Raw genomic sequence first — 21,166 nt, forward strand, 5'->3', positions numbered from 1 at the left:
CCATTGACCAAATCCATGGTATGGTAATGCTAGATCACCAAATAAAAATTCTTGATGTTACTGAGACTGTAGGCATCTCAACTGAGCAAATGCATAATATCCCACATAGAGAACTGGCTATGAAGAAGTTGTGTGCATGGCAGGTGCCGCGATTGCTCACAGTCGACCAAAAGTGCATCTGACACAACATTTCAGAACAATGTCTGTTGACTATAAATAATCACAAAAAGATCTTTGCCACATATTTTGAATATTACTAAATTGTCGATAAAGTAAATACCTGTAATAACGAAAAATGTGCCTTAGTATTCAATAATCAATTAATGGTATGATTTATTGCTTTTAATTTCCTGTAAGCATACATTTGTTATAAAAAGCATCAACAAATGACGTAGAACAGTAATAGTCACAAATTAATAATGTATTGTGTATTTATAAATAAATGTGTGCTCTGTCCTAAAAATAGGACACTGGTACTTAATGGGTTAATCATAGCTAACACTTGGTTCAAGAATCATAAAAGAAGGTTGCATACATGGAAGAAGCCTGGATATACTGACAGTTTTCAGATAGATTAAATAATGGTAAGACAGAGATTTAGGAACCAGGTTTTAAATTGTAAGACATTTCCAGGAGCAGATGTGGACTCTGACCACAATCTATTGATTATGAACTGTAGATTAAACCTGAAGAAACTGCAAAAAGGTGGGAATTTAAGGAGATGGGACCTGGATAAACTGGCTAAACCAGAGGTTGTACAGAGTTTCAGGGAGAGCATAAGAGAACAATTGACAAGAATGGGGGAAAGAAATACAGTAGAAGAAGAATGGGTAGCTTTGAGGGATGAAGTAGTGAAGGCAGCAGAGTATCAAGAAGGTAACAAGATGAGGGCTAGTAGAAATCCTTGGGTGACAGAAGAAATATTGAATCTAACTGATAAAGGAGAAAATATAAAAATGCAGTACATGAAGCAGGCAAAAAAGAATACAAACGTCTCAAAAGTGAGATCGACAGGAAGTGCAAATTGGCTAAGCAGGCATGGCTAGAGGACAAATGTAGGGATGTAGAGGCTTATCTCACTAGGGGTAAGATAGATACTGCCTATAGGAAAATTAAAGAGACCTTTGGAGAAAAGAGAACCACTTGTATGAATATCAAGAGCTCAGATGAAAACCCAGTTCTAAGCAAAGAAGGGAAAGCAGAAAGGTGGAAGGAGTATATAGAGGGACTATACAAGGGCGATGTACTTGAGGGCAATGTTATAGAAAGGGAAGAGGATGTAGATGAAGATGAAATGGGAGATATGATACTGCGTGAAGAGTTTGATAGAGCACTGAAAGACCTAAGTTGAAACAAGGCTCCGGGAGTAGACAACATTCCATTAGAACTACTGATGGCCTTGGGAGAGCCAGTCCTGATGAAACTCTACCATCTGGTGAGCAAAATGTATGAGACAGGCAAAATACCCTCAGACTTCAAGAAGAATATAATAATTCCAATCCCAAAGAAAGCAGGCGTTGACAGATGTGAAAATTACCGAACTATCAGTTTAATAAGTCACAGCTGCAAAATACTAAATACTTTACAGATGAATGGAAAAACTGGTAGAAGCCGACCTCGGGGAAGATCAGTTTGGATTCCTTAGAAATGTTGGAACACATGAGGCAATACTGACCCTACGACTTATCTTAGAAGAAAGATTAAGAAAAGGCAAACCTGCATTTCTAGCATTTGTAGACTTGGAGAAAGCTTTTGACAATAACTCTGAAGGTGGCAGGAGTAAAATACATGGAGCGAAAGGCTATTTACAAATTGTACAGAAAACAGATGGCAGTTATAAGATTTGAGGGACATGAAAGGGAACCAGTGGTTGGGAAGGGAGTGAGACAGCGTTGTAGCCTCTCCCCGATGTTATTCAGTCTGTATAATGAGCAAGCAGTAAAGGAAACAAAAGAAAAATTCGGAGTAGGTATTAAAATCCATGGAGAAGAAATAAAACCTTTGACGTTCGCCGATGACATTGTAATTCTGTCAGAGACAGCAAAGGACTTGGAAGACCAGTTGAACGGAATGGACAGTGTCTTGAAAGGAGGATATAAGATGAACATCATCAAAAGCAAAACGAAGATAATTGAATATAGTCGAATTAAGTCGGGTGATGCTGAGGGAAGTAGATTAGAAAATGAAATGCTTAAAGTAGTAAATGAGTTTTGCTATTTGGGGAGCAAAATAACTGATGATGGTCAAAGTAGAGAGGATATAAAATGTAGACTGGCAATGGCAAGGAAAACGTTTCTGAAGAAGAGAAATTTGTTAACATCAAGTATAGATTTAAGTGTCAGGAAGTCGTTTCTGAAAGTAGTTGTATGGAGTGTAGCCATGTATGGAAGTAAAACATGGACAATAAATAGTTTGGACAAGAAGAGAATAGAAGCTTTTGAAATGTGGTGCTACAGAAGAATGCTGAAGATTAGATTGGTAGATCACACAACTTATGAGGAGGTACTGAATAGGAAGGAGTTTGTGGCACAACTTGACTAGAAGAAGGGATCGGTTGGTAGGACATGTTCTGAGGCATGAAGGGATCACCAATTTAGTACTGGAGGGCAGTGTGGAGGATAAAAATCATAGAGGGAGACCAAGAGGTGTGTAGACTAAGCAGATTCAGAAGGATGTAGGCTGCAGTAGGTACTGGGAGATGAAGAAGCTTGCACAGGATAGAGTACCATAGAGAGCTGCATCAAACCAATCTCAGGACTGAAGACCACAACGACAACAACAACAACGTGCATAAAGAGCTGTATGCTGATCAAATAGAGAGAGATAATGTCATCTGTTTAGCTTCGGATTGTGTGGGGGTTCAGCTGAGGTTTCAGCTATTGTACAGTCATTTGAGGTGTCGGGAGCTGCAGGTAACAAAACTGGGTCATGATGTGAGGTATCATCAATCCAACCATCTTCTCTGCACATAGCTTCAGATAGTTTGTAGGGCAAAGACATGGTCATGGCAGTCCGCACACAATCACAGCATTAAGGCAGCCGGCCTCACTCCCAGCAGCAGCCACACTAACAAAGTAAACAGGTCAGTAAACAGCAATCTACGTATCCATGCTCCTGTCTTGTCCTTGTTGTTTCATTAACCAGGCATGCCCACACTGCCCAAAATGCTGGGCTGCCTGTCATAATTGCAACAAAAATGGTCGCATTACTTCTGTTTGTAATTCAAAAAATTCAGCACAATGACCCTGGTGTGGATATGGATGTAAACATTTTGTCAGTTGTTTCTGTTGCATCAAAGAAGCTTCTCATTGATGTTATGGTTTTTCATGAAGTTCTGCACATGAAAGTGGATACAGGAGCTGTGGTAATCTTGTTAAACTCACAACCTTATATGGACTTGATCTCCCCTCTTCCTCTCCCTGTGTAATGAAAGTTAGTAAATTACAATAAAAGAGTATTCCTATTCTCTCCCAATTCTGTGCCCCACTGACCAACAAGTCAGTAGTTCAGTCACTTAAATTTTTTGCTGTAAAAACACATGTGCAGGGAATCTTTTCAGATTAGATGCTTTTATGTTGTTTGATTTTACCATTCCAGATGAAGTGAATTTAGTGCCTGAACAAATGCCATATTCACAGTTAGATGCATTTTGTTCTGAGTTTTCCTCTTTGTTTTCTCCTGGATTGGGTTGTGCCAACAATTTTCAAGTGCATATTACCATTAAACCTTCTGCTTGGCCTCATTTTCTCTGGGCCCTTCCAGTTCCAAAACCACTCAGGGAACAAGTCAAAGATGAATCAGATCACCAAATGGAATCTGGTGTTCTTCAGCCTATTGCATCAAGGGAATGGTCTACCTCACTAGTTACAGTGAAGAAACCATTAGGCTGGTTACACTTCTGTGGTGATTTTAAGGTTTCTATGGATGCACGATTTATAGTGGCTACATACTTGATACTGTGCCTTGACAAATACTTTGCAAATTTATCAGGTGGTCAATATCTCTCAAAAATTGACTTGTCAGATGCCTATTTACAACTTGTGTTAGATACAGTCACAGCATATGTTAGTTGTAAATACTCCTTTTGGACTGTGCCAATATGTGTGGTTGCCTTTTGGAGTCACCAGGACTCTTACTATTTTTCAATACTTTTTGGAACAGCTTACAGTGTCTGTGCTGGATTATGCAAACTGCTTGGATGACACTGTAGTTTCTAGTGCCTCCACTGAGGAATATTTTCAAAAGCTCCTAACTATTTTTTTATGTCCTACAAGCAGCTGTATTTGGAGTGTAATATAGAAAAATGTCAGTTTTTTCAACCTTCTGTAATTTATCTTGGGTCTGACGTTTCTTGCAAGGGTCTCAAACCCCTACATCAACATGTTTCTGCTATTGTGTTGCTTCCACTTCAGATTTTACCAGGCAAAGTTGTCTACTACCGTAAATTTTTGCCTGGGGCAGCAACAATCGCATAGCCATTACATGCATTGCTGTGTGAAAGGACTCAGTTTCACTGGTTGCCAGCTCGTGAAACTGTGTTTCCCACTCTTAAGACCATATTCAAGCCTGTGCCCTGCTTTGTGACATACCAACCAGGCCTCCACTTGGCCCTTATGATGTACACTTCACAGTGTGGGTTGGGGCAGTACTTACTCATAGATATCCCGATGGCTCTGAGCGGCCTGTTGTTTATGTCTCCAAAATGACTCATGCTCAAGCTAGGTACTATCAGATAGAAAAAAGAAGGTTTGACCATTGTATATGTTGTGAAGAAATTCCATGTGTTCCTGTATGGTACCAAGTTCCATCTGGTCACAGTTCGCAAATCATTGGTTTGCTTATTCAGTCCTTCTGCCTTATTATCAGATAAAGCGGCACATCACATTCAACAATGGACTTTATTACTTTCACATTACAACTATAAGATTCATACTGGCCGTACAAATCAACATGCTTACACTGATGCATTGTCCCACTTGCCAGCCGGTCTGGACACAGGATTTGATCAGGAGGAATTGCTTTGTTTCTGCATTGATGTCATTGCACAGCAGACAGCTGACCATTTTCCTGTAACTAACACATGGATCACAAAGGCTGCAGCTTTGGATCTCGTTTTGCAGAAGGTCATAACATTCTTACAACATGGCTGGCCGGATTCACCACCGTCTTTGTGTGTCCAATGCACTCCATAATTATTAATCTTTTGACATCAGTTCGCCATTGTGGATGGTGTTTTGCTTTTACACACGAATCACACAGACCCTCCTGCAGTGATCCCCTCAGTGCTTTCTTCAGAGGTTCTCCATTTATTACATGCAGATCATTAGGTTGTATCAAACACAAAAATGTTGGCATTTGGAAGGACGACGGTTCAATCCTTCATCCGGCCATCCTGATTTAGTTTTCCGTGATTTCCCTAAATTGCTCCAGGCAAATGCCAGGATGGTTCCTTTGAAAGGGCACGGCTGACTTCCTTCCCCGTCCTTCCCTAATCTGATGAGACCAATTACCTCGCTGTCTGGTCTCCTTCCCCAAACAACCCAACCCAACCCCATCAACATGTGTTTTGTCCCAGCTTGGACAGTGTCATTACCCACCTGGTTGTCTCTTGTTCACAGTGTGTGACACCCCAAACAGCTCCACGGGAACTGTGGTCTCTTTGGACGTTGCCGTCGCTTGCATCAGACCATATACATGTGGATTTCACTGGCATCTTTCTTAATACTTATTCACTGTTGGTCATTGACACGTATTCTTGTTTTTTGTATGTTGGTCATTGTGTTTCTACATCCACACTGCCATTATCACAGCCTTGTCCAAAATTTTTTCACTTCAGGCTTGCCCATGATATTAGCATCTGATAGTAGTCCATAATTTTTGTCAGAAGAGGTTGCAGCATTTTGTGGCTCCATGGTATTAATCACATCCTTGCCCCACTGCTCCCTGCCTAGTGCAAATGTTCAGAACTCAGATGAAAAGTGTGTTGGTACAGTTTCACATTGTTTGGCAAGTAGAGCCTGGTAGAGCTATTCCACAGGCATCAGCCAAGGACAATGTTACACCTCCTGCATCCTACACCTGGACATCAACCTGTGTAATCACTGTAGCTCTTCCAGCCGAATGTGGCTGTCTGGGCAAGCAGGTTTGGAAGTCACACTAAATGGATTCCAGCGGTGATCACCAGATGCCAGGGACAGCATCTCTGTGATATCTGCACAGAGGACTGCCTCTGCTTGAGGCACTATGATCAGCTTCATCTTCACATGGATGGCCAGATGCCCCCTGATGCCACAACATCACCTCCAAGCTCATCCACAGTGGCTGTCACATTACCTGCTGCTGCCAGTTCTCCACTCCCGCACAGGTGAGGGCATCTGTCCTCATTGGCTGAACCAGTAGTTCCTCTATTGCTTCTGACACCAGCATCAGAGATTCTGTCACCTGTTCTTGAGCAACCGCTGATACCAGTATCATCAGCACCATGAGCACTGTCACCAGAGCCAATGCTGAAGGTCAACATGGAAACAACCATGGTGTTGCTGTTTAGTTTGACATTTGAAGGTAAGTGCAGATTGTATCCATGTCCGAAGCACTTCAGGTCATATGCCACCTCAGCCAGAGCCCAGCGGACAAGGAGGACAGCATGGACATCTTAAGAATCTGTGATCTCCCTGAAAGAGGAGGAATGCAGTGATGCATGCACACACTTTTAAAAGGCCACATGCTATGAGAGAGAAAGAGAGAAAGAGCGAGAGAGAGAGAGAGAGAGAGAGAGAGAGAGAGTTGTCGCCAGGTGGAAAAAATATTTTATTAATAATTTTAATTGTGAAACTGCCTAAATTATTAATATGAAGAGTTTCCATAAATATACTCATCAGTAGAGTCAAAGGAGCTGACTAACATTAAGTTCATAAATTCAGTGTTGCTTATGAAAATCAGAGATTTGGAGTTAAATCATGGCCAGCTCACAGTTCTATACTATCAAATGAGTAAGGTCTCTTAATAATTTTGTTTTCATACGAAATTTAATGATGTGACTTACCATACGAAAGCTCTGGCAGGTCGATAGAAACACAAACAGACACATGCATACACACAAAATTCTAGCTTTCGCAACCAATGATTGCTTCGTCAGGAAAGAGGGAAGGAGAGGGAAAGATGAAAGGATGTGGGTTTTAAGGGAGAGGGTAAGGAGTCATTCCAATCCCGGGAGCGGAAAGACTTACCTCGTGCTTGTGTCTGTGTATGTGCGGATGGATATGTGTGTGTGTGCGCGAGTGTATACCTGTCCTTTTTTTCCCCCTGAGGTAAGTCTTTCCGCTCCCGGGATTGGAATGACTCCTTACCCTCTCCCTTAAAACCCACATCCTTTCGTCTTTCCCTCTCCTTCCCTCTTTCCTGACGAAGCAATCATTGGTTGCGAAAGCTAGAATTTTGTGTGTATGTATGTGTCTGTTTGTGTTTCTATCGACCTGCCAGCGCTTTCGTATGGTAAGTCATATCATCTTTGTTTTTAAAGAAATTTAATGATGTATTTTTAAAGTAATTTGGTGGTAAAGATGTGTGAGACTTTCTAGTAAGACATGTGGCACTGGACTTTCTAACATCTAAGAAGCATGATTCCTGAACATTTATCAAGCTACAGCGTCAGCAATGTACAGTATATATGTGTATGTCTTCAAAATTAAAAATATATTACTTTGTTCAGAAGATGTTCATATAGGACTCATATAATTGCTACAGATTTTGGAATTATTAACATCTGACTGTCAAAGAGGGTATAGAAAGAGACAGATGTTCTTAAAGAGAGGTTGCATGTCCCAAAAAATTACTAGACATGTGTTTTATTAATATCAGTTTAACATCATAGCTTGTAATGTATGAAATACTATGTTTACGGTAACTGTGTCCCTATTTTTGTTTGTATAGCACTCTGATAAGTGAAAGTGTTGATTTTAAGAAAACTCCATTGCCATCTTTTAGATTAGATGATCTGGATGTGCTAAATTATCAGTAGCTATCAAATTTTTGTAACTATCCATTCATGTGAAAATAGTAGCAGGGTGATTGTGAAAATATTGATAGATTTTTATTAAAAATACTAATTCAACAACATTAAGTAAATATTGTTATTTATTTTTTAATTATAACAGTTGTTTTCATATAAATAATATAAAAATATAAATAAATAACATTATAACATGATACCTAATATAAATATTTTTGTATTATTTATGATTTTTAAAACATCATTTGCCAGTAAATAATCTATATTGGCAATACATATTACATTTTGCAAACAGCATTTAATTGAACAAGTAAGTCATAATTCTTTTTCATGCTTGTGCTTTTGTAGCATGTAACTCCTCTACAAAGGCTTCATAAATAATTGTCACTACATATTTTCATATAATTTGTGTACTATAGCATTCTTTCATGGAAAGTACATTTTTTAGTGACAGACAATGGCTTTCTTTTTAAAATAAATATTTTAATAGCTTATCAAATATTTTGCGCATTCATGGAGCAATTTCATTGCAAAACTTGGAGTGTATAAATAGATACAGGGACAAAATAAATAAAGTGGGAGTATCAAATTCACAGCCTTTATGGTTTTAAGTACCTCAGAATTAAAAATAATGCATGAATAGCACTTTCCCTCAAGTCTTGTGATCTGTTTCTTCTTCAACTGTATTAAAACTACAGTTTGTTGTAATATTAATTTGCCTTACAAAAGCCTCCAGTACCTAATATGATAGTTTGTATTACAGTCTTCAAAAAACCCACTGAAAACTGTAACTGATGGCAGCACTTAGTATTATAGATCTAATTGACCATTGTCTTTACTGTCAATGTTTGTGAGTGCATTGTCCAAAAATAATTTAGTGGCACTGGTGGATCAGAAGACTAATGAGGTACTCTTCACTGGATGCCAAAACTGAGATACCGGATGCACCACACCTGCACATCCTCCATGTCATTGCAGCACATTGGATACACCATGGGGGACTTGGTCGAGGCTGCACAGAGCTGGCATAACCGCTCCACATTGGGCTGAAACATGAAAAAAATAATGGTGTAGACATGGTTTACATGCTGAGACTTACATTTACTGCTCCTTTCATCTGCTGTAGTTGGTTTCGGTGTTGTATTGAATTATGTCATTATTATAGTTGCTATGACTACAGGTAGCAAACCAATTCTATAGGTAAGGAATTGAGGTGTCACAAAGTTTCACTGTAAATCTTTCTGCCTTTAGAGACTTATACGAAATTTTCCTGAGGAATTCTGCTGTTTTTCCATAGCAGGCACTGCTATGTGATAGTGTGAAATTTGAAAGTAACATTAATTTTTAAGAGTAAACCATAAAGCAAGTAGTAATTTGCCACCAACAGAAAAACTAATCTCCTGAAATTTCTTAACTGGCTGTTTTATGTACAAGTGTGTCATAAGATTGTCTGTCAGTAGACTTCATTTGTACCTCATTTTTTATCCACATTTATTACTAAGATAATCTGTCAACAGATTATCTATCATAGTTTAAGATATCATTAATTTTTAAATGAAACAAAGAAAGGTGGTGTAATCTTTCCCAGTTTTTGGAGGCATTAGATACCATTAGATGACAGTGTTTATTATTAATGACGATGAAATCCCTGTTGAACTTGCTTAAATGATCCCATTAGAATTGTAAGAATAAAGATGTTGTCCTCTTAGCTTCAATTCGATAGTGATGTATCATGATCTTGTAAATTAGACATTGACAAGCAGAGTCCTATTCTGGCACTATGCGAATTCTGTTAGTAGTGAAAATGCTTCCTACTTAGTTTGTTCAATGACCAAAATGTGAAACTTGATGCAAACGTCCTACCTGTGGCAAGAGCTGCCAGTCTTTGCAGTCAGATAACATCAGGTATAGTAACAGTCACAACAGCAGTGTTGAACACCTCTAATTTTAATTTAATGTTATTATAAGAGCTTTTACTTTTGTCTTAATTACAGTACATCTTGCTGTGCATCAATTATTTCATAAATATATGTCTTGGAATATGCTGGCATAAAGAAAGATTGGAGTTTCATGTTCCCTCAACTTCATGGTTTTATAAGTTAAAATTTGACTATGGCTTTGTTGAAGAACCCTTCCTCTAGCAACAATTGAGAGAGAGAGAGAGAATGTTTTTAATAAAATCACACCATTACAAATCACCTTGTGTGTTCATGAATGCAACACTCATTCCAGAACTCATCTCCTATCATAGGCTGTAGGTAAGCAGTCATAGTATTGAAAGCCTTTGTGAAACAATTCTACTAGAGCAACAAGAAACCCAAGCCTTTTCCAAAAGAGATGAGGCACATCTTATCTTACAAATGCAACTATAGAAATTAAACATACCATACATTTTTTACATTCATTGAGACACCATAGTGGGCACTATATTTGTCACTGCACTATATGTTTTTGGCCCTGTGACATATATACCACACACAACTGGTTGGTTCTATCATTTGTCAGTCTCAAGTGAGGCTATCAGTAGATTCTTGGCAGCAGAAATGAAGTTCAGATTCATTGTGCTGAACACTGGTATGAATTACTCTCAATGCTCAAAGCTGTATGGGGATGAGAGGGTCTTAGAACATTACACCATATTTCCATATCACTTTGAAATGACATTCAGCTGGTCTACAAAAGCTTACTAGAACCATAACATCTTACACTTTTTGCATAGTGCAGTACAAACAACTGGAAATGAAAAGGAAAAGGGAGGTGAACCTGGCAGCCGACTAGAATATATATCTCAAGCAGAGCAGTGGTTCTACTGATCTTGACATTGCGTAGATTGTACACTTCATCAAGAACAGTGCCACTTACACCCAGTCAAAGAGCCACTGCAGACAGATTTGAGACTTGACTTTGGACATTCTTGGATCAGGAATCGTATATCACTACCTCTCCAACCATTACCATTCTAGCAACTGAAGTGAGTTGACTCTGGATTCTGAAAACTTCCAGCAGTGTTTTACCATCAGTTAGTGATGTTTTTCCATGTGTTACCAGCCAAAGTCAAAATGTATCAAAAATCTGAACAGAAAGTATTTACATGTCGATATTTGAACATTACCTGGCTGACAGTACAATAATGAGTACATATCTCATACAAACTATCCTCTCTCCCTTAAGTACATTGAAGTACCTAAGAAGTGGAAACTTTAATATGTGTGGTGATTAATAAATACTGTTTTCCAATAGTTTCGAATTTTAATTTTCAAAGAAATTGCGGTGTGTTTCCTCCGAACCCCCTAAAACTAGTATGAGCTGTGTGGCCCTTCCCCCTCTTCTAACTCTGACCCTGGGTATGATCTTGACAGGGATAAATATAAAAACATGTCTTTTTGCAACATACACACTGTCAAAACACCAATGCTAACTGTCAAGAGGATCAGCACTAAGCAAATATGGTGTATTGATCACATTATCAGCAATGTTTTTTGTTGATGATTTGATGCTGTGTGGGAACAACAAGGAGAAAACACAGGACCGATTAGGTATTTGAGAAGAAATTGTGTAAGAGTATGTACTAAAATTTAAAGCAATGAAATATGAGCTGGTGGTCAGAACAAGATAAAAAGGATAGACTATAGTAATATAATGGAAGGAAACATTCCACGTGGGAAAAATTATATATAAAAACAAAGATGAGGTGACTTACCGAACAAAAGCGCTGGCAGGTCGATAGACACACAAACAAACACAAACACACACACAAAATTCAAGCTTTCGCAACAAACTGTTGCCTCATCAGGAAAGAGGGAAGGAGAGGGGAAGACGAAAGGAAGTGGGTTTTAAGGGAGAGGGTAAGGAGTCATTCCAATCCCGGGAGCGGAAAGACTTACCTTAGGGGGAAAAAAGGACAGGTATACAATCGCACACACACACATATCCATCCACACATACAGACACATGCTTGTGTCTGTATGTGTGGATGGATATGTGTGTGTGTGCGATTGTATACCTGTCCTTTTTTCCCCCTAAGGTAAGTCTTTCCGCTCCCGGGATTGGAATGACTCCTTACCCTCTCCCTTAAAACCCACTTCCTTTCGTCTTCCCCTCTCCTTCCCTCTTTCCTGATGAGGCAACAGTTTGTTGCGAAAGCTTGAATTTTGTGTGTGTGTTTGTGTTTGTTTGTGTGTCTATCGACCTGCCAGCGCTTTTGTTCGGTAAGTCACCTCATCTTTGTTTTTATATATAATAGACTATAGTAAACATGACAGTCGGAGTAGAAAAGCTGAAAATGGAGGAGAACTGGGCATATAATATAGGAATTGGAAGGAATGACAGGAGACAAGTGAATGTGCAAGGCAAGGTGATAACTTTATGAGAAATGTGAGAGGAATAGTGTGCTCCAGAACAGTGTCCCCCAGAAAAGTAAGCAGGTGATATACCAAATGTATTAAACACCAGTTTTGTTGTAGACACTGGAACTTTGGTCATGAAGGAGAGAAAAAAAATAAATGTGAGCAAGTGCAACAAAGTTTTTGAGAAGTTGGATAGCTGCAACAAAAATGGGAAAGATGAGAAATGAATGTGCTTAGGAGATAACACTTAGGAATCCTTACAAGAGAAGATTGTAAAAAGGAAGATTTAAGAGGTATGGGCATGAGAAGAGAATGGGTGTGACAAGGATGCCTAGGGTGATGCACGAGATGAAGACCAAAGGTTGGATACTAAGAGGAAGATCAAGGAACAAGTTGCTAACAGTAGTGGAAGAAAGCATTCAGAAGATACTGGATAAATGTATACAAAGAAGGAGGCATGAGTGGTCAGAGGTTTGTTTGAATTACAGGAGACAATCATGAAAATTTTGAAGAAGCAAAATTTTGAAGCAGATTGTTTAAGATAGGAGCAAATTATCTCATGCTTACAAAATTTCAAGAGCCAGTGTTATATGAAGAATCTACAGATATTCCTAAGTCATGAAATATTACAAAAACTAGACTAACTGCAGCATGCACCTCCACACAGAGCTGCTTAAACAGTCATTCTTCATGCATTCCATTCAAGACAGGAGCAGCAAGAAAGTCTAATATGTGGTACGTATCCTCTACTAAGCAGCTTGCAGTGGTTTGCAGGGTATGCATAGGCCTATACAGATGTACAGGGGTGGTCACAAATATGGAAACACCAGAAACACAATGGAAACACCAGAAACACAACACATTACTATGCCTAATATGGTGTAGGAAAACTGCTGGCGTTCAAAATAGCTTCCAGTCATTTCATAGTGGATAAATAAGAGTCCTGTATGGTTTTCAAGCAAACCAGCAAAATAGTGGCAATTACTGATAATGATGATACAGGTGAATAGCAATCATTTACCCTACTCTCCAAAGTAGACTAGAAAGGCTCAATGATATTTAGATAAGCTGTTTGTGATGGTCAGGGGAGATGTGACACTTCATCCTCCTACACACAAAACCGGTTCTGGATCTTGTGAGCTGTGTGAACAGTTGACCTATAGTCTTGGAACACAGTATCGCCATTTGGGAACAAACGTTGTACCATGAAGTGGGCGTGATCTGTCAAAATAGCAACATAACCCTTGACCGTAATGCAACCTTGCAGAGTAAGCATTGGAAACGTGGAATACCATAATATGGCTGTCTAAATCATCACCCAACCACTGCCATGTTTCACTCTTGGGACGTAAATGCGACCAGAAGTTGTAAAACGTGTCAAACAAGACTTATCTGAGCAAATGACATTCTTTCATTGCTCCAGGCTTTTCGCTTAGACTCCACGTTTTCCTGTTACAGGCATTTGCATCACTGGTGAGTGATTTTGCAATTCCAGATCGGTCTGCGATTCCCTGCTTCTCGAGCTCCCTTCCTGTTGTTTTGGCGCTGACAGGGTTCGCGTGTGCAATATTCAGTTATGCAGAGACTTTTGCAGCTGTCGTCCTCTTGTCTTTCCTCACAATCCTCTTCAGTGATAGCAAGTCTCAGTCGCTCGACACACGTAGCCGTCCGAGCTGTGACTTAGCAGATTATGTTTTTCCACTTTCGCTGCATGTGTAAAATCTTCGATATGTTGCCTCTTGAAACACCGAACATCTGGCTACCTTAGTTACGGAAGCACCCACCATATGAGCACCAACTCTTTACCCACTTTCCAAATCACTTAACTCCAACATAACGCGCTCACAACTGCAGAGAACACTGTTCTGACCACCTCTAACATTTACAACTTAGTGAGGACGTTGTACACATGCCATTCATGGTCAAATACGAGAGCGCATCCTGCGGGTTTGGGTAACATCTGCATTTATGTACGAGCACACATTTCTCGTGGTGTTTCCATATTTTTGTACAACTCCTGTAGATTAGAAGAGAAGAGAGCAGCGACGTGAGAATACTGGAGAAGATGGAGAGAGGCTTGTGTTCCACGCACACCATGCTAGGGGCAGGAAACTGTACAAGATAATCACATGGAAGTCCTGGCAAACGTAAGTCTTGAAGGAGATAAATGAAGACAGTGAGAAATAAAGAATTACGTTACTACACTCTGAAATGCGTAACAGTGATTTCTAGACAAGCAAGAGCTCCAGTTATTTACTGGAATTAAAAATATCACTTCCAGATGCCCTGTGTCCAACCTGAAGAAGATACTAGACAGAACAGTAAACCATGACAATGATGGGTTTACGTACATTGCTTGACAGGTGCTAAGGAACAACTGACACGTGCTAACGAACAGCTACCAACTGCTACAGAACAACTGACCAGAAAATGTAGACAGTGGGATGTGTTAACTTCAGCGAAGCCTGTGCATGAACATACTATGCATTCGATAGTTCATGTCGTATGGTATTTGACTAAGGTTGTTATGGAACCAATCAGCGTGACATTCTGTGTGGTATGGTAACATGTCTGCAAGGTATCACTTGAGTGCTTACTATCATGGACGAGCAGTTGCACGGCTCAAAGCTTGTCAAAGTATCACTACTGTGGGTCCAAAAGTGTCATCTCACGATTAAACAACGGGCCACTGAAGGTGGAAATGCGACGTGAAAGCATGCCCTTGTTATTAGATGGGCCACCACAACACAAGATGATCGATATGTAGCCATCTGGAAAAAAGGAACACCCAAATACTCACTCCTAGGTAGATTGCCAACAGACCTTCTAACTGCTACTGGCAAATGAGTTTCTGCCAGAACCATTTCGCGGCAGTTAAATCAGGCTGGTTTGTATGATTGGGAGTCTGTTAAATGCTCCCCACTTCAGCCTCGCCATCTTCGAGAAAGAGCTCGTGTGACGAGCATATGGGTAGCGGTCAGGAATAGTGATCCAGAGTGATGTTCTCGGACAAATCCCGCTTCACTGTGGCAAGTGATTCTGACTACCAGTTACTGTGGAGAGAGAGGGGAGCATGATACCACAGAATGTTCACGAACGTCATTGGTATGGCCTAGGCTTTATGGTGTGGGCAGACATTATGCACAACGGCCAAACATCCCTGCATATCTTTGCGCGAGGTACTGTTGCAGCACAGTGGTATTGCAGAGAGGTTGTTGTGGTTCATGTCTGTCTGTTTAGGGGTCCGAGTCCTGAATTTTTGTTAATGGACGGCAATTCCCTTCCACACAGGACCGCTGAGGTGCCAGACCTGAACACTATAGCGCATGCCTGTGAACACTATAGCGCATGCCTGGGATGCTGTTTGCAGACGTGTTTCTCAACTAACACTCCCTCCATGAACCGTGAAAAAACTGAACCGCTTTGAGAGAGGAGTGGGACAATATCTCGCAAGGACTCCTCAACAGTTTGGTAGCCAGCACAGAGAAGAGCTGCAAAGTGTGCATTAGTACCTGAGGAGGGCGTATACCTCACTGAGAGTCCAAACTTGACCTTTATGTTGGTAGACTGACCCTTGTCAAACATGAACATGATTTATGTCTGTTGTTCTCCTTTCTTATGTGGTGAAATCTATGAGATTTTTCACTGTAAATTTACCACTCCCTCTCTATTACGTATGTATTGTGTTACATGCCGACCATCATTGGTGTGAGTATTCCTGTCCAACAATGTCTCTGTTCCTTAGCAACTGTGAGTCAGTGTACGCTCAGATAACAAAAGTCATGGAATAACGCTAATATTGTGTCGGACCTCCTTTTGCCCGGCATGCTGCAACATCTCGACGTAGCAAGGATTCAACAAGTCGTTGGAAATTCCCTACGAAAATAGTGAGCCGTGCTGCCTGCATAGCCTTGGATAATTGTGACAGTGTTGCCAGTGCAGGATTTTATGCGTGAACTGACCTCTCTATTATTTCCCATAAGTGTTCGACAGGATTGATGTCAGCAATCTGTGTGGCCAAATCGTTTGCTCGAATCGTCTAGAATGTTCTCCAAACCGGTCGTGAACAATTGTGGTGCACTGACACGGCGGATTGTCATCCATAAAAATTCCATTGTTGTTTAGGAACATCAAGTCCACGAATGGCTGAAAATGGCCTCCAAGAAGCCGAATATAACCATTTTCAGACAATGATCGGTTCACTTGGAACAGAGGACACAGTCCATTCCAAGTAAACACAGCCCATACCATATGGAGACACCACCAGCTTGCACAGTGCCTTGTTGACAACTCGGGTCCATTGCTTCGCGAGTGCGCATCACACACTAACCCAACCATCAGTTCTTACCAACTGAAATCGGGACTCACTGACAAGGCCACACTTTTCCAGTGACCAAGGATCCAACTGATTTGGTCACGAGCCCAGGAGAGGTGCTGCAGGTGACGTGGTGCTGTTGGCAAAGGCACTCGCGTCGGTCGTCTGCTGCCATAGCCCGTTAACGCCAGATTCTGCCACACTGTCCAAACGGATACATTCGTCGTACACTCCACATTGATTTCTGTGGTTATTTCATACAGTGTTGCTTGTCTGTTAGCACTGACGCCGCTGTTCTCGGTCGTTAAGTGAAGGCCTTCGCCCAGTGCCTGAAATTTGGTATTCTCGGCACACTCTTGACACTGCATCTCGGAATACTGAATTACCTAACGATTTCCAAAATGGAATGTCCCATGCGTGTAGCTCCAAATACCATTCCGCGTTCAAAGTCTGTTAATTCCCGTCGTGCGACCATTATCACGTTGGAAACCTTTGTTACATGAATCACCTGAGTACAAACGACACCTCCGGCAAGGCACTGCCCCTCTATGCTTTGTGTACGCGATGCTACCGCCATCTGTATACGTGCAGATCGCTATCCTATAGCTTTTGTCACCAGAGAGTATTAGTGCAAGAAAGTAACTGGTGAGTTGCAGCACTGTATGACAACTGGGAAGGACTATGAAAGCTGGGTGCAGCAGAGCTACCAGGTGGCTGTCAGACGACTAGTTGGTTTGTGCCGCTGCAGCTGCAGCCTTTGCCGGCCGGCGCGACCCATATTCGCTGAAACCGGATCCGTCGAGCCGTCCCGGCGACTGGTGCACGTGATGGCGGTCCCGGTGGCGTCCGCAAATAGGCGTCCTCCGCCAGCGAGAGGGCAGATAGCGCGCGGACTTTGGCGGAGTCGCGAACCGCCCCTCTGACGTCGCCGGCGCCGGCGCCGGCCGGCTCGCGCTGAGGTCGCCGTATCTCGGCCTGCTGACAAGTCTCCCTCTTGGAAATTCCTCCGCGCGGGAAAAAAGAACCTCATCTGCGGAGTGACCACTGTTTTAACCTCAGCCGTCGCAGTGCGACATCCGTAAAAACAGTAACGGAAGGGAATTTTAATGATGTAAACATTCACCGAGACTGAAACTCTCGTGATGTTTTCTGTCCGGGCTTTTAAACTGTAATGCGTTATTTATACAGAGGGGTCCAAAAAAAAATGTATCCACTGTTTAAAAGGCCATAACTGGCAAACTAATTGACGGAGTTGTCTCATCTTTGGTAGTGTAATACTTTGTAGTTCCGGCAATCGTCACACAAGCGTTGTATTGCGTTGTTTTGTTTTGTCAGATGACAGTCGCCAGATTTCGTTCTTAGTTGCACCTAGTTACTCGACTAAACATGGCTGGCGCAAGGCTTACATTCGATGAAAGGAAGTCAGTTTTGAAGTAGTATTTTATGCACGAAAACTTCAATGAGGTTCAACGGCAATGGCGAAATGAGTGCCAAACAGAATCATCGACACGTTTAACGATTCGTCGCATTCCAGACAAATTTCCGGGCTCGATTGGGCCATTCTTCTTTGACGGCACAGTTACCGGTGAGGTGTACCTTCAGAAGCTTGAGACATCCATTTTACCTGCCATCCGAGACTTGTATGAAGACGGAAGGGCTTACTTTCAACAAGATGGTGCCCCAGTCCACTATCAAAATCGTGTTAGGGCGTATCTCGACGAAAATCTACCAGGAAGATGGATAGTCTGTAGAGGTGCTGTGGAGTATGCACCACGTTCCCCAGACCTAACTCCTCTGGACTTTTAGCTGTGTGGAACACTAAAGGACGACGATTATCGACTAAAGTCACGCACATTGGATGAACTTCGAGAAGCCACCGTACACTCATGTGCAAATATCCGACTGAACACGTTGCAGGTAGTAGTTCGTGCTGCAGTTCGACGGCATCGTTTATGTGTGGATGTTAAATGGTGACCATTTCGAACACCTACAGTGATATCTTTAAGTTGGACTTTAAGCTAGACTTTCACCAAAAATGAGACAACACCGTCAATTAGTTTGCAACTTATGGACTTTTAAACAGTGGATACGTTTATTTGGACCCCTCTGTATTTACAATGTGTCTTCTGTCACGATCTTTATTTAATTTTTTACGCCGAGAAGGAGGAGGAGATTAGTATTTAACGTCCCGTCGACAACGAGGCTATTAGAGACGGGGTGCAAGCTTGGATTAGGGAAGGATGGAGAAGGAAAGCGGCCGTTATCTTGCAAAGGAACAATCCCGGCATTTGGCTGGAGAGATTTAGGGAAACTACGGAAAACATGAATCAGGATGGCCGGACGCGAGTTTGAACCGCCGTTCTCCCGAATGCGAGTTGAGTGTGCTAACCATTGCGCTGCCTCGCTCGGTAAGACGCCGAGGCGTTGCGCAGTCTGCGCCACACCCCGAGTGATCCGTTTAGTCCGAGTCCGTTAGGACTGAGTCTGCTCGAGCCAAGTTAGGGGACCACACACGAACGAGCCGCACCGCCATTTTGCAATGGTCTGTGGCCGTGAAATGTGAAGCGTTTTCGGTAAACGACGGAGGCTATGAACGAAGAAGAATTCTTTAACTGCCGCTGCCTTTATACAGGGTTTCACAGGAGGAGTGGTCAATATTCGGAGACACGACATGAACGATCATTCGAAGCAGGGACGTCCAGCAAACGTGGGCCCTAAAATGCATTCCGTAAGGGCTACGAGAATTTCTTAGTCTTCGATGCTACGAAACAAAAGTCTTCTAATGCAACCTCTTTGCTTTCCATATTTTGGGAGGAGGTAATATGGAGCAAAACAAGAAAAAAATTGTCTAGCAGACATGGCCTCTAAAATGCGTACCTTAAGATCTATATCACTTATTCGGTAGAAGAGAGATGTTTCACAGAATCGAAGACGAACAGGTGCTCATATAGATCTTAAGGTATGTCCTTTAGAGCACATGTTTACTCGACATTTTTTCTTGTTTTGGTCCGTACCACTAATTCTCAGAATATGGAAAGCAAAGAGCTTGCAGTAGAAGATATTTTTTTAAATATCGAAGACTAAGAAGTTCTGTCAGCTCTTAAGGTATGCAGTTTTGGGCCCATGTTTATAGACGATCATGCCTATCATATTTATGAATATTTACCATTCCTCCAAATATATCATGTATAGCCGGCCTCTGTGGCCGAGCGGTTCTAGGCGCTTTAGTACGGAACTAAGCTGCTGCTACGGTCGCAGGTTCGAATCCTCCCTCGGGCATGGATGTGTGTGATGTCGTTAGGTTAGTTAGGTTTAAATAGTTCTAAGTCTAGGGGAATGAGGACCTCAGATGTTCAGTCCCATAGTGCTCGGAGCCATTTGATTTATCCTGTATCGAGGAAATAAAACCGGAAAGGAAATGGCAGAAAAGATGACTTTCAGCTAGAAGACAAAGTGACAAGGAGAGAGCCCAAGATCGTGGTTCAAAATGGCTCTGAGCACTATGGGACTTAACAGCTGTGCTCATCAGTCCCCTAGAACTTAGAACTACTTAAACCTAACTAACCTAAAGACATCACACACATCCATGCCCGAGGCAGGATTCGAACCTGCGACCGTAGCAGTCGCGCGGTTCCGGACTGCGCACCTAGAACCGCGAGACCACCGCGGCCGGCCCAGGATCCTAGATGGGAATCGGGGAACGGACTGAGTGGTGAGTTAAGGTGTCAGATATCTCACCCTTAAAACTATTCACACTCGAGGTCCTTACTTCATCCTTTGCAACACAATCGCTACTGGAAACAATAATAGCCGCCATGGCAATAGAGTACGCAGTTCATAGAGTTGTGCTAACACGAAAACCATCGCAAACAACAATATTACTGCAAATGACAAAGTGTTAAAAGTATCACATGTATTCCACTAGAGAGAAAAAGGCATGACCGCATAAATGTGGTGTTACGTAAATTAAAGAGAAACCTGTTGATGATGTAACATCGCCGGAAACACATATGGCAAAAACTGAACAACAATAAATTTTTTTTTGATCAAGACGGAACCTCTAAACTACATTTAAATCGACTGAGAAATCTTTTTAGCCACAATACATGCAAGAGTTTACAATGTCACTGAAGATGGTTCAGAAACAGTGCAAACAGTATTTTTGTCACGAGTGCAAACAGTATTTTTGTCACGGAAGATACGTACAAAACTGTAGGAAATGACCACTCAAATGAACTTCTTAATTTATGAGCAATTTCCACTTTATGTCGCTTGGTATCATTCCCAGTAACTTTTTAAGTTCATAGGTACAGCAGAAGTACTAGGCTCATTTAAATGTGCTGGTTAGATATGCAGAGTATCACATCATTGTCTTACAGATAGAAATGGTACCAGGGAGATTATTTCGTCGCAAGGATGGATATTGGTAATCGGATACTTTTACAGACTATCTGCATCAGGAGTTTTAGTGCTGGAGCGCTTCAGATAGAACTTGCA

The 21,166-nt window shown here is 41.5% G+C and overlaps 1 protein-coding gene across 1 annotated transcript in view; it reads right to left on the reverse strand.

Moving 5' to 3' along the window:
- Window positions 1–8,176: 8,176 nt before the first annotated feature.
- LOC124776729 overlaps window positions 8,177–21,166 on the reverse strand; it is a 47,805-nt gene continuing 34,815 nt past the window's right edge. The window contains exon 3 of the mRNA XM_047251848.1: window positions 8,177–9,054. Coding sequence (XP_047107804.1) covers window positions 8,923–9,054 — 132 coding nt within the window. The 3' untranslated portion in view covers window positions 8,177–8,922. The remainder of the gene's footprint in view (window positions 9,055–21,166) is intronic.

The sequence above is a fragment of the Schistocerca piceifrons genome, chromosome 2 (assembly GCF_021461385.2).
Source record: "Schistocerca piceifrons isolate TAMUIC-IGC-003096 chromosome 2, iqSchPice1.1, whole genome shotgun sequence".
Classification (NCBI taxonomy): domain Eukaryota; kingdom Metazoa; phylum Arthropoda; class Insecta; order Orthoptera; family Acrididae; genus Schistocerca; species Schistocerca piceifrons.